This window comes from Somniosus microcephalus, chromosome 17 (genome assembly GCF_052327205.1).
Source record: "Somniosus microcephalus isolate GS21.2 chromosome 17, FLI_Smic_1.0, whole genome shotgun sequence".
Taxonomy (NCBI): Eukaryota; Metazoa; Chordata; class Chondrichthyes; order Squaliformes; family Somniosidae; genus Somniosus; species Somniosus microcephalus.
In genome coordinates this window covers 88319893-88334445 of record NC_141003.1, presented here as the reverse complement: position 1 = coordinate 88334445, position 14553 = coordinate 88319893, and the positions used below count along the sequence as shown (strand labels likewise).

The following is a 14553-nucleotide window of genomic DNA, read 5'->3' as shown; positions in this document are numbered from 1 at the left end:
CAGGCTGTGGTTGTTGAAGGCCCACTGTCGTAGCCCCAGGACGGTGCTGCAGGAGTTCCTCAGTGCAGCACCCTTGGCTCAACCACCTTCAGTTGCTTCTCTAAATACTCTTAATCATACAATAAAAACGTAATTTGTGGTCAGCACCTCCCAAACCCGCCACCTCTGCCACCTAGCAGGACAAGGGCAGCAGGCACACGGGAACACCACCACCTCCAAGTTCCCCTCCAAGTCACACACCATCCTGACTTGGAAATATATTGGCCGTTCCTTCATCGTCACTGGGTCAAAATCCTGGAACTTCCTCCCTAACAGCACTGTGGGAGCGCCTTCACCACACGGACTGCAGCGGTTCAAGAAGGCAGCTCACCACCACCTTCTCAAGGGCAACTAGGGATGGGCAATAAATGCTGGCCTTGCCAGGGATGCCCACATCCCGTGAATGAATTAAAAAAAAAGTAAGTGGCACCATATACACTGACAATCAACACCCACAGAAAACAGATCCCAAATACTACTATCTACACACCAACACACCCCACCATGACATCCCCTTTAAAAACCAACTGCAGCATGATCACAGTGTCTACTGAACCCAAGCATTCTGAGGTGTCAATATTCTTTACACCACACCCAAACACACAGATCACGCGCTGTACTGGATTCAAATGCAGAATTTTCTAAAATTCAGGTAAAGAAACTTCCCAAAATTTACCCCAACAATACTCAACCGTAACTGACCTAGAAAGGTATCAGCCAGACTGATGGACTGAGATGACAGTGCAGTTCTGAAACTCCTCCCGTCTGAAGGAATGATTGTTGATTGACAGAGAAAAGAAGCAACATAATTGCGGAGGTCATTTGGCTCGCTTTGTACATCCTGTACCGTTATATCAGTTACATTATCCGAGCAAATGGCCATCTTCTTTCCCTGCAAGGAGCCAAATCAATTCAAATGGTTCAGGGATTGGCACGGAACTTTTAATTAACATTTAAAACTAGCTCAAGGAGGACTGGTTCTGCTTTATAGAAAAGGCCTTTTACTTTCATCACACAACTTCCTCTCGAGGACCGCCGACAGATATATTACACATTCTGTAAAGGTATTGTGGCGACAAAAAGCAACAGCATGAGTAACCTTCCACGGTATTCTCTACAAAAAGAAAATGTTACTCTTATTCCAACAGTGATGCAATGGCAACTGATTCCGGCGCAGACACGGTGGGCCGAACGGCCTCCTTCTGTGCCGTAAATGTCTATGATTCCATGATTGGACAGTGAACGTCTCACAAAAGTCTGGCCAATGTAGCGCCACGTCGATACCAGCAATGGAATCCTGTTCATCACAAACTCGACAAAGTTCTGCCGCACAGACGTGATCTTCTACAGGATAAGTGAAAACCACAATCACTGGTATCCGCTCCGACCTGTTACAAAGTGGAGGGCAGTGTTAGAGGAGCGCAGATATCTCGGGGGGTTGTGGGGCTGAAGGAGATTACAGAGATAGGGAGGGGCGAGGCCATGGAGGGATTTGAATACAAGGATAAGAATTTTGAAATCGAGGCGCTGCTTAACCGGGAGCCAGTGTAGGTCAGCGAGCACAGGGGTGATGGGCGAACGGGACTTGGTGCGAGTTAGGACACGGGCAGCCAAGTTTTAGATGACCTCAAGTTTACGTAGGGTGGAATGTGGGAGGCCAGCCAATCTGTTTTGAATAATCTGTTTTATAATGACCAGATCATCTGTTTTTGTGATGTTGATTGAGGGATAAATATTGGCCCCAGGACACCGGGGAGAACTCCCCTGCTCTTCTTCAAAATAGTGCCGCGGGATCTTTTACGTCCACCTGAGAGGGCAGAAGGGGCCTCGATTTAACGTCTCATCCGAAAGACGGCACCTCCGACAGTGCAGCACTCCCTCAGGTTAGATAGCATAAAGAAATGAATTGCTTCCATCCAGAGTGTTGTTGGTGGATTCATCTGGGGACCTAGTGTGCTTTGCTCACCATCCCGAACAGTAGGATACGGTGGTCAGTGCTTTCAAGTGCCGTATTTACATACTGAAGAGAGGATCTAGAGATATTGATGGGAAGAAACAAGGGTCATTTGTCCCAATTGATTCATAGAATCATAGAAATTTACAGCACAGAAGGAGGCCATTCGGCCCATCGTGTCTGTGCCGGCCGACAAAGAGCTCTCCAGCCTAATCCCACTTCCCAGCTCTTGGTCCGTAGCCCTGCAGGTTACGGCACTTCAAGCGCACATCCAAGTACTTTTTAAATGTGATGAGGGTTTCTGCCTCTCCCACCCTTTCAGGCAGTGAGTTCCAGACCCCCACCACCCTCTGGGTGAAGACAGTTCTCCTCAACTCCCCTCTAATCCTTCTCCCAATTACTTTAAATCTATGCCCCCTGGTTATTGACCTCTCTGCTAAGGGAAATAGGTCCTTCCTATCCACTCTATCTAGGCCCCTCATAATTTTATACACCTCAATTAAATCTCCCCTCAGCCTCCTCTGTTCCAAAGAAAACAACCCCAGCCTATCACTCAATCAGTAGCTGGGGGCTCAAGGTGGATGCCATCATTTGCATGATTTGAGTCCACAACAACCACACAAAAAGATGTGATGGGCACCTTGGTGTTTCTCATCTTTTTACAAATGTAGGAAGTCACACAACACCAGGTTATAGTCCAACAGCTTTATTTGAAATCACAAGCTTTCGGAGCGCTGCCCCTTCGTCAGGTGAAGTGAAGAGAAACATACAGGCACAGCATATATAGTCAGAGAAAACTGCCAGATGATTACAGGTAATCTTTCAAACTGCCCTTTATCACATCTCGGCAGAGACATAATCACAGCAATCAAAGGTGTCCAAACAGGTCAGTCAGGAAAACATTACATCAAAGAACAATGAGGTGGGGTCACAAGGGGTCAAATATTGCAGATGCTGGGGTCTGTATGAAAAACAGAAAAAAACCAAAAAACTTTGCTGGAAATCACAGCAGGTCCGGCCGCATCTGTGCAGAGAGAACAAGCCAATGTCGACTCGAGTCTGGATGACCCTGTGTCAGGTGGGGTTACATGTAGCGTGACATGAACCCAAGATCCCGGTTGAGGCTGTCCTCATGAGTGCGGAACTTGGCTATCAGTTTCTGCGCGACGATTTTGCATTGTCGTGTGTCTCGAAGGCCGCCTTGGAGAATGCTTACCCGAAGAGCGGAGGCTGAATGTCCTTGACTGCTGAAGTGTTCCCCAACTGGGAGGGAACACTCCTGCCTGGCGATTGTTGTGCGGTGTCCGTTCATCCGTTGTCGCAGTGTCTGCATGGTCTCGCCGATGTACCATGCTCCGGGGCATCCTTTCCTGCAACGTATGAGGTAAACAACGTTGGCCGAGTCACATGAGTATGTACCATGTACCTGGTGGGTGGTGTCCTCACGTGTGATGATGGTATCTGTGTTGATGATCTGGCATGTCTTGCAGAGGTTGCTGTGGCAGGGTTGTGTGGTGGCGTGGTCGCTGTTCTCCTGAAAGCTGGGTAATTTGCTGCGAACGATGGTCTGTTTGAGGTTAGGCGGCTGTTTGAAGGTGAGTAGTGGAGGCGTGGGGATGGCCTTAGCGAGGTGTTCGTCGTCGTCGATGACATGTTGAAGGCTGCGGAGAACATGGCGTAGTTTCTCCGCTCCGGGGAAGTACTGGACGACGAAGGGTACTCTGTTGGTTGTGTCCCGTGTTTGTCTTCTGAGGAGGTCTATGCGATTTTTCGCTGTGGCCCGTCGGAACTGTCGATCGACGAGTCGAGCGTCATATCCCGTTCTTACGAGGGCGTCGATTCAGCGTCTGTAGGTGTCCATCGCGCTCCTACTCGTCTGAGCAGATCCTGTGTATTCGCAAGGCTTGTCCATAGGGGATGGCTTCTTTAACGTGGTTAGGGTGGAAGCTGGAGAAGTAGAGCATCGCGAGGTTGTCCGTGGGCTTGCGGTAGAGTGAAGTGCTGAGGTGTCCGTCTTTGATGGAGATTCGTGTGTCTAAGAATGAAACTGATTCTGAGGAGTAGTCCATGGTGAGTTTGATGGTGGGATGGAACTTGTTGATGTCATTGTGTAGTCTTTTCAGTGATACTTCGCAGCAACCGAAGAAGAGTCAAATTGGACCCCTCCGGAGGGCCGCTGCCCTAAGCTTGACATGTATGCTCAAGCTGTCAGGAGATGCAGTTAGAAAGATCACCTGTAATCATCTGGCAGTTTTCTCTGACTATATATGCTGTGCCTGTATGTTTCTCTTCACTTCACCTGATGAAGGAGCAGCGCTCCGAAAGCTTGTGATTTCAAATAAAGCTGTTGGACTATAACCTGGTGTTGTGTGACTTCCTACATTTGTCCACCCCAGTCCAACACCGGCATCTCCACATCATCATCTTTTTACAATCGGGTAAGCTTGTGGACGACAAAACATGTGCCCAAACAGATCTCCTTTATGGTTCAGAATTCCCCGGCATGAAACAGAAGAACTTCCTCAAGTCCACGCTAATTATGGAACCACTCCTGCCAGCAAAAAATCTACAAACTTACCTTCTGCCTCGGGATCTACGGAGACTTGCGCTCCTAGGCCTTTATGCGTAGACATGCGCAGAGGCCCCGTGTATCCCGGGGTTAGGCGGTTCGCGAGCGTCCCGGGATCACGTGGGCCGGCCCAACCAATGAGAGAAGGGAATCCCCATCCATACTTATGGAGATTCCGTATGTACAGAAACCCCGTGAGCATGAATGGGGATCACATAAAAAAACATTTAACGTAACAAATACATTTTTTTAAATTACATATTTAAATTTAATTAAAGTACAATATAATTAAACATTTAAAACAAAGATTAAATTTTTTGAAAAATAATATTAAGGCTTAAAAATTCGGTTGTTTTACGAGGGCACCAACGGGGCGCAAAGCAACTAGCGCCCGGGCGCGGCACCACCAACACCTCCCGCGAGATTCAGCGGGAGGTTAGCGACGGCGGTAACCATTAGCGCCCTGTGGCACTGCGCCGCTGGCGATGACGTCATCACCGTGCACAGCGCCCCAGCCACGATCTTTGGTAGCGACCCCTGACTTACCGCTGGACGCCATGTCCGACGGGGTCAGGGGGGGCCTACCTGCGGCCGGGGCGGCGCTAATTAAAGGGGAGGTGCCGGGCGGCCATGTGTGTTGCTGGCCGCCTGCCAGCACCTGCCCCCGTTGCCATTCACGGCCTCCTCTGCAGCCCCCCTGCAGAGTGCCGGCTGCGCTCCATGAGCCCGGCACTTCTCGAGTGCCAGGCTGTTTTGCAGGCACTCCAATCCCTGGTGGCCCAGTTGGGCCCCAGGTTGCGCTGTGCCAGGCCCCTCCCCTTTAATAAGGGGAGGAAGGCCTGCAGTACCGCGGCATGTAGAGCCGCGATATTCACTCACAGCGCCCCAAGAGGGAGGTGGAGCGCTTCCAGTAACACTCGCTTCCCTCTTGGGGCGCTACCAGTGAATTTCGGCCGTGGGGGTGCTAATTTTTTCAGGGCACTAAAAGTAGCGACTCAGCGAAGTTAGCGCCCCAAAAGGGGCGCAACTCAATTTTTCCCCCTAAAGAGGCTAAAAGTAACCTTACCTTATTTTACAGGTTTTTTTAATGTTTAAATGAATGAAAAAAAAATATTTTTATATTTTTTAAAACTCTTACAGTGGTAAAAGCAGGCCTTACGCTTGCCTTTACCAAGCGTAAGCATTTCACGGGCATTCGCTGGGCAGATGTTGGGCAAATAGCGCAGCTCTCCACCCGCAGAGGCCCTTCCCCCGGGGGTGCGGAGAATCTGTCAAGAAGATTCTCAACAGATTGCAAGTTCCGGGTTTTCACGCATGCACAGCGCATGCCTAAACCCAGAACTTGCGCGGCCCTTACAGGCACGTGCGCAACTCGTACACACCCATAGGGGCCGCAGATTACGGCCCGCTGGCCCAGAAATTCAGGTCTCCATGGGTGATTACGCACGGGGTACTCACCCGTAAGCCCAATGGAAGTGCTGGTTTCCTGCGTGCACTGCGCATGTGCTGGAAACCGGCACTTCCGTTCCCCTGAAAGAAGGGGTTGAGAGGTCGAACGCGTGTGCGGGAGAGGCAGCGCGTGTGCATCGAACTTAGGTTTTTTCGGGCTGGTAAGTCTCCAGGAGTTACACATATAAAAAGCAGGCGCAAGGCCTGCTTTTTACAAGGTAAGTGGTGAATTAATTAAAATTAAAACATTTTTTCCACAGGTTTATTATTTTTAAATACTTTAAAGAAAGGTAAGTTTATTTTTAGCCCCATTAGAAAATGTAATTAATTTTTTCAAAAATTTAAATTATTGTTTAAAATAGTTATTTCATGTAATTTATAGTTATTTTAAAAATGTGATTAAAAAAAAAAATGTATTTAAAATTTTAGTGATGGCTTATAGTATTTATAGGTTTGACAGCTCTTCCTGTCAATTTTATGAATGGGCATTTCCCTGCTACCATTGGCTCTCCATGGCCCACGTGATCCCAGGGGAAGCTTCGAACTAACTGCGCCCCTGGGATACGCAAGCACTGCGCGCCGGCAGTTGGAGCAGGCCCCGGATCGGAATCCCGCGCGGGCCCACAGCTCAACGGCCGGCGCACTAGGTAAGTGCAGGTCGGAGGCTTGCACCCGCGGGAAGCCCCCGACCCGAATTTCTGGGCCAATATGTTTCAGAGTTTCTTGCACCCTATTTTAAGGGATGATGGAAAATCTCTGAGAACATTCTATACAGAAGATACAGGAGGCAAACCTTGGAAGATAACTCAAAGATACCACCACAGGACAATAATTGGCATCTAGTTTGCAAATATTTAACGGTCACAATTGGATATGTTTAGTTATTCTGCATAATCACTACAAGTGCCTTTGTTCAATATCCAAAGTTATGTACTAGTCAGGTACAGATTTTCCTGAATTCGCATCTCGTATTTTTTAGTTGTATTTCAGACTTTGAACATGTGGAATTCGAGAGGAAACTGTGCTGACTGGAACGTGCAATTTGCCACAATTATCTTGCAATTCTATTCACGCACCTCAGTTATGATCAGCTTTTTAAACAGGTTGTGATTAATATATAGTCACGATTTCTACAAACAATTTTGAAATATTTAGTGGACCTTTCAAAAATCAAAATCAAAATCAAGAAGCATTCCCATAAAACTCAAGCTGTTCTTTAATTACAAAAAAAAGAATTAAGCTCTGCACAGAATAAAATCTAATTTTAGCAGTTTCTGGTTCCTAATCATTTTAACTGGTCAATCTGAAACCGATTTTAAAGTACAAAACAAGCATTTAAAATTACTGCTTTGAATAATTGTAAGAATTCAGCACATTAAGTTTAAAATTAGATTGGGTGCCAAATTCAGTTGAACGGCAGAGTCTAAGGTTATTAATGAAACATTAACATTGATCATAAAGTGCTTCAAATCAGAAAACCCCTCGACACCAGCTCAGTAAACTTGAATCATTGCAGATTAGAGTTCATTTAAAGTTCCGCGGGAAGAAAAAGAACTCACCTCATTTCCACATAAACTAATATTAAAAAAATGAAAATACTTTGTCCCGCGTGAAGTGAAGCTGGGTCCGTTCATCAAGGAAGCCACACTATTAAAACTGCTCAAGTCAAATGTTAAAGTGTGATTCTCCAAGGCATGTGTAAAAGAACAATCACTGAAGCAGATCGAGTGATCCTGGGGGAGAAAACAACCAGCATTAAGGTTAAATTACAGCACAGCACGCCTTGCTATAGCACAAAGAGCATTTACTGCTGGATGCAGGAAGATCCCGCATTCAGTTTCAGCACATGTACTTTGCAATGTTAACATGTTGGGTTATACTATTAAAAATAAATAAACTCAGAGGTGATGAGAGGGAACCACGTTTCAGATTCTGGTGGGAAGAGTGAATTTATTAAGGTGACATGTCTATTATTTCAGAAACATAACCCGAACGCACTGGCAGCTTTTAGCATCTCTATTTTCAACGGCAATGGTTAGAATGATGCAAGGCAGCGACCTATGAAGCCTGGTAAAGGGTTCACATTACACAGGCAGTAAGTTAGCGTTCACAGGTGAAGGACAGCCAGCAGCTTAACAATCCTGCACCCTTGGCTACCAGAGGTCCTAACCACTCCTGGAGTCCCCAGTAGCTCTCCAATAATCCTACATCCTGGACCAGTCCAGCTTGCTGAAGCTTACTTTGTACTAACATGGCCTACGTCCCATCACACTTTGAATGTGCTCTTGCAGGAGCACTGCCTGATAAAGCAGCTTGGCAGCATACCTCTGATGGAAAGTTTAGAAACTTGGAATTCTATAACAACTTGCAATGGTATATAACCGCTTACACAATAAATTGACACAAAGTGGTTCACAGAGGTAAAAATAATCAGACACCAAACAGTGCTGGGAGAAGAGGTGGGGGAGTAATTCAAGACAAGATCGGAGGTAGACTCGGAGGAGACACTTGTAGGCGTTGGAGAGAGGTAGCAAGGCAGGGGAGAATTCCAGAATGTAGGGGAGCATTCCAGAATGTAGGGCCAATGTGGCTGAATGCTCTGTTATTAAAGGTGGCGCAAAAAGAGAAGAGATAGAGAGGAAAGCCCCTCCCTATCTCTGTAATCTCCTCCAGCCCCACAACCCTCCGAGATCTCTGCGCTCCTCCAATTCTGGCCTCTTGCACATCCCTGATTTTCATCGCTCCACCATTGGCGGCCATGCCTTCAGCTGCCTGGACCCTAAGCTCTGGAACTCCCTCCCTAAACCTCTCCGCCTCTCTCTCCTCCTTTAAGACGCTCCTTAAAACCTCCCTCTTTGACCAAGTTTTTGGTCGCCTGTCCTAACATCGCCTTATGTGGTTCAGTATCAAATTTTGTGAAGCACCTTGGGACGTTTTACTACATTAAAGGCACTATATAAATGCAACTTGTTGTTGTTGAAAGAGCAGAGGATGCGATGGAGCGCGGGGCTGAAGGAGCTGACGGACAGTTATCCCATAGAGGAATTTGTAGATAAGGATAAAGATTTTGAAATCAATACATTGGAAGTTGGTGAAGCGATGAAGCTGAGCAAGGACAGGGACTGGGACTGGAGGGGAACGGGACTGTTGGATCAATTGAAACTTGTGAAGGACAGAGCTTGGAGGGCCAGCAAGGAAAGCATTGGGGCATCCGAGTCTGAAGGCAACAATAGGCATGAAGAGGGGTTTCAGAGGCACTGGGGGTGAGGCAAGGGGGGTTGCGGAGATGTAAGCTGATGTTTGGCTGTGCTTAGTATGTGGGCTTTAAAGCTGATCTCAGGGTCATACAATACACTAGGTTTGCACATCATTGGGCTCAGTGAGAATCAATAGGCAGAGAAAAAGATGGAGCGAGGACTGAGGTTTGGAGTTTGTGGCGGGAGGTGAACAGGATAGATTTTGGTCTTGCCAATGTTAAGATGAAGGAACTTGTTGCTCATTCAGGGCTTAATGCCGGTTAAGCAGCTAGGCAGCACAGTAGTGGTCTAGCAGCTGAGGGTGGTGGCAGAGGGGTAGATCTGCCCGTCATCAGCATACATGTGAAAACTAACCCCACGAATGGTGTCACTAAGGGTCAGCATGTAGATGAAAAAAATGGAAGCAGAGGATGGAGTCTTGGTACACGAGGTGACCTACACAGGGCAGAAGGAAAAGCCATCACAGGAGACGTGCTGGCTTCAGGAACCAGGTTAGGTGGTGCTATGGACACAGACAGATGGAGTGGCCAATGGCATCCAACACAGCAGAAAGGTCAAGGGGCGGCAATCTAAATAAGATTCCAGCCTCATTCATTTTAATTGCTCGCTCTGTAGGACAACAGTATTTCAGTTGAACGCATACATACCTTATTATTCTTGCTGCCGGGTCCACAAGGAATGCAGGATTCTACGCCATACGCATGGTGAGCCGAGAGGTAGGTGTCAGGAGGACAGTCCTTGCACTGATTCGTGTCTTTATCAATATAGTGTCCAGCTGGGCAAGGCACACAAGAGGGCCGTCTCTGATCCGTGCCAAGTGCACAAGGACGACATTGTGAGGCTACCCCATTTTCCGCATTGTTTACAGTGATGGAGTAGATCTTCACATTATCATTCATATACTTTCTGATCTGCAACATTAATTTGACGAATTAAAATACACCTTCATTTTTCCCCGTGTTCAACTTATCCATTCAGGATAAAAAGCATTTTAAAAACATGGACTTGCCTCTTGTGGCGAGCTTAATCTTTGGAAAGCCCAAGTGTAGGTAACAGCTGCATTCTTCGTTACGAGGTGAGTATAAGACTGTCGCTCTTTGGTACCTTCCCAAGATTCCACAACAGTAGTGGACTTTCTATTTATATCCTGAAAATTAGAGGTAAAACAGGTCCTGATTTTTATGCCACATACCCAGTTTAATAATGTGACCTGTCATTACTATAACAAATTTGCCAAGACAACTCCCTACATAATGGCCTCTTCTTTACATCAGAAGAAACCAACGGCAATTATTTTTAGTTACGTACAAGTTCGTTTTTCTCACCCCCAAATGTCCTGTTCCCTCCCCCCACCTGATGGCACAGACTCTTGTTGGAATATGGTCCTCGAGGCACCAGCAGTTCCTCTAGCACCTCACCCAAGAGGCCGCTTTTCCTGTGTGAGACTAAACAGCGAGTGTCAGCAGACTACTGTGTCATGGCGAAGACGATACCATTTCACACCTGTTCATTCTTCCAGCACAGGTCACTGGGCAGCGATCAGGAGTCTGACTTCTGGCTGATTTCACTCTCAAGCCCAGAGGTGCGGAGGCCAATTGTAGCATTCCAACTCTTGCCCAAGCCGAGAGCAGCCCGGATATCAAATCTGGGAGCCTCTGGTCTGTATGGGTTAAGTGCTGCATTGGGAAGTTAGAAGTCTTTAGCAAAACTCTTATCTTGCAGAACTGCAGAGGCGGACCTCCCAGCTGGCACCACTATCTTGTGGGGAAGACCATAACTAGAGGCCATCAATATAAGATAGTCACCAAGAAATCCAATAGGGAATTCAGAAAAAACTTCTTTACCCAGAGAGTGGTGAGAATGTGGAACTCGCTGCCACAGGGAGTGGTTGAGGCAAATAGTATAGATGCATTTAAAGGGAGGGTAGATATGCACGAGGGAGAAGGGAATAGAGGGTTACGCTGATAGAGTTAGATGAGGAAGGGCGGGAGGAGGCTCGAGTGGAGCATAAACGTCGGCATGGACTGGTTGGGCCGAATGGCCTGTTTCTGAGCTTTATATCCGATGTAATCCGATGTAATCCTTGCAGCAAAATGCTCAAGCATGATAGTTGGCCATTCAACTTTGGTTCCCAGTAACTCCGACTGTTCCACTGAAAGCGAAGAGCAGCAAGATAACCTGGAAGCCAAGGCTCTGTGTCTAAACACCATTTTGCAATAAGTCAGGCAACCACTGTATGATAAGTACTTTTTTTAAATATACACTTGTAAAATAAAATATATAAACTTCCCATAATTAATAAGAATATTCAAACACTTACCTGCAATATCCCAAATCAACATCAAATTATTTAATCAAATACGGCACTATGAGCCTAAATAACTAACTAAAGATACAAGAGCAATGTGCATCCACACATCGTGCCTCAAGGAATTCTTTGATTCTATGCAGTACCAGTAAGTGGGATTTGCTTTGTCAAATTCATAAAAGCCAATTTAAACAAGATTTCCACAGTCCCACAGGGGTCTAAATGGTCATGCACCACACTATATAAACCCGTGGGCAGAAACAAAGGCTATAGGAATTTATTGCACGAATACCGCAGCTGGGAAAAGTGGCGCCAAGATCACTGCTCGAGGCTCTGCACGTGCTTCTCACTTAGCTCACATCTTCATGCAAGGTGAGCTCATCATAAATCTATGGTGCTCCTGGAACTCAGCACAATCCCGGTGAACACCAGAACATCAGGGAGTGGACGACCCACCACAAGGACTCTTAAAGGGCCACTGGCCACTCGGAAAGCTATCCTGCAATTGAGGGGAAATTGGCTGGAGGTAGACAAAGCGGCGATGTTAGGAGAAATATTTTTTGTGAAGAGGATTGTCACGATACGGAATAACCTACCCAAAACAGTGGTGGAAGCAGAATCTACAACAGCTTTTAAGAGAGAAAAAAATGGATAAATATTTTTAAAAGAAAAAGAATGCAAGGATATGGGAAAGCAACTAAGTGGCTAGCTCGAATAACAACCGGAAACGCTGGAAACACTCCGCGGGTCAGGCAGCATCCACGGAGAGAGAAACAGAGTCAACGGTTCAGCTCGAAGACCTTTCGTCAGAACTGTTCTGACGAAGGGTCTTCGACCTGAAGCGTTAATTCTCTTTCCACGGATGTTGCTATTTCAGATTTCCACAGTATTTTGCCATTGTATAAGTGGATAGCTCGTTCAGTGAGTCGGCCCAGGTGCAATGGACCAATCGGTCTCTCGTGCTGTGAAGGTTTATGACTCTATGCACTTACCACCATGAAGTATAACTCACAGTCTCCAACACACTGAGTCTCAAAAATAAAGGTGATCCTTCCCACTTCCATCCCAGTAGATCGCACTGATGAAACTGGTGAGCTAAGCAAAATAGCAGAAGATGTGTTAGAAACTTCCATCTAATTTATCGCAAGATCGTCACACAATCTTTGAATCACTTCAGCAAAAGCTACATATGCCAAACCTAAATCTGGGAATGTGCAGATTTAATATGAGATAGTCATTATCAGAGCCTCCGATTCCACTGTGGACATGATCTCCTGCCACCTCCCACCCTACAAAGAGAAAGAAAAACACATGAGCAACTTCATTTCTAACAACCTAAATCTTGTTCTTCACAAAATACTTGATTTGCACTTTATTTCACATTGCCTTGGCCGCTCGCTGGTGCTGTAGATTAGTACCTGTTAGATCCGTGGTTCAGTGGATAAATAATTACACGGATGCTGTACATAAACAAATAACAGGTCTTTACTGGAGGAGGGTAATCTCTAGACTGGGGTACAGAGGCATGCGCACAGCTTATATACCGGTGTGGTCACTGCCGGTACTACAGTATACAGGAGCTGTAAAAAGTAGTTCTGACTTAAAGGCACATACACTACACAGTACCCTTCCTTTATTGTACCCTGGTTCAAATCCAGCCAAGATACTCTGCAGACCACTGGAAAACAGCTTTCTCTCTAATGAATTTAAGGATCTTACAAAACCAAAGTTAGTCTGGCAATCGCAACCCAGTTCCCAACAGGGCAGCACGGTGGCATAGTGGTTAGCACTATTGCCTCACAGCGCCAGGGACCCGGGTTCGAATCCGGCCTCGGGTGACTGTCTGTGTGGAGTTTGCACATTCTCCCCGTGTTTGCGTGGGTTTCCTCCGGGTGCTCCGGTTTCCTCCCACAGTCCAAAGATGTGCGGGTTAGGTTGATTGGCTATGATAAATTGACCCTTAGTGTTAGGGGGATTATATACGTGGGGTTACGGGGATAGGGTGGGATATGTGTCGGTGCAGGCTCGATGGGCCGAAATGGCCTCTATCTACACTGTGGGGTTTCTGTGATTTCTGAGGTGTTGTTCTGCAGAGCAAGACCGACCATAATTCAGCGTCATTGGACAATCTCACTCAAGGATGATGGCTGACGTAGATAGTGGAATAATTCACACAGTAGACCTACGATTACGATGCGCTGATTGGGCAGAAGGAATGGAGCTTCACTCTGTGTGTAACCAGGCAACGGCTGACCTGGAAGTGCTTAATGCGGACACTCAATGACAAACGTAGAAGTTCTGTTCAATCCCCAAGCACCAACAAAAACCCATGAGAAAAAGTTTCATTAAAAACCCATTATGTATTAAATTGAATCACAGCGTTATAATCCACATTAAATGCAAACCAAATGTTAGCTTTGCAGGCAGCTTTATAACTCTAGCTAGATTCATACGGTCGCGGGATGCAGGTCCATTTCAATTGTGTCCCTTCAACCCAAAGTGAGTTGTTGACTTGACGCAGTCAGACACCAATAGATGCTAGACAGGGGGAACGATAGCATAGTGGTTATGTTCCTGCACTAGCAATCCAGAGGCCTGGACTAATGAATCCAAGGACTATAGTTCAAATCACCACCGCGGCAGCTGGGGAATTTTAATTCAATTAAATAAATCTGGTATAAAAAGCCAGTATCAGTAATGGTGACCATGAAACTACCGGATTGTCATAAAAACCCATCTGGTTCACTAATGTCCTTTAGGGAAGGAAATCTGCTGTCCTTACCCGGTCTGGCCTATATGTGACTCCAGACCCACAGCAATGTGGTTGACTCTTAACTGTCCACTGAAATGGCCGAGCAAACCATTCAGTTGTATTCAAGAAAGCGACGGCTCACCACCACCTTCTCGAGGGTAATGAGAGATGGGCAATAAATGCCGGCCTTGCCAGCGACGCCCACATCTCGTGAATGAATTTAAA

At 46.5% G+C, this 14553-nt stretch overlaps 1 protein-coding gene across 1 annotated transcript in view; it reads right to left on the bottom strand.

Moving 5' to 3' along the window:
- elapor2b (endosome-lysosome associated apoptosis and autophagy regulator family member 2b) overlaps positions 1-14553 on the bottom strand; it is a 153116-nt gene that overhangs the window by 20910 nt on the left and 117653 nt on the right. Inside the window, exons 10-15 of the mRNA XM_086010868.1 lie at positions 12775-12865; positions 12569-12671; positions 10278-10415; positions 9916-10179; positions 7571-7744; positions 742-931 (exon numbers count right to left, since the gene is read on the bottom strand). Coding sequence (XP_085866994.1) covers positions 742-931; positions 7571-7744; positions 9916-10179; positions 10278-10415; positions 12569-12671; positions 12775-12865 — 960 coding nt within the window. The remainder of the gene's footprint in view (positions 1-741; positions 932-7570; positions 7745-9915; positions 10180-10277; positions 10416-12568; positions 12672-12774; positions 12866-14553) is intronic.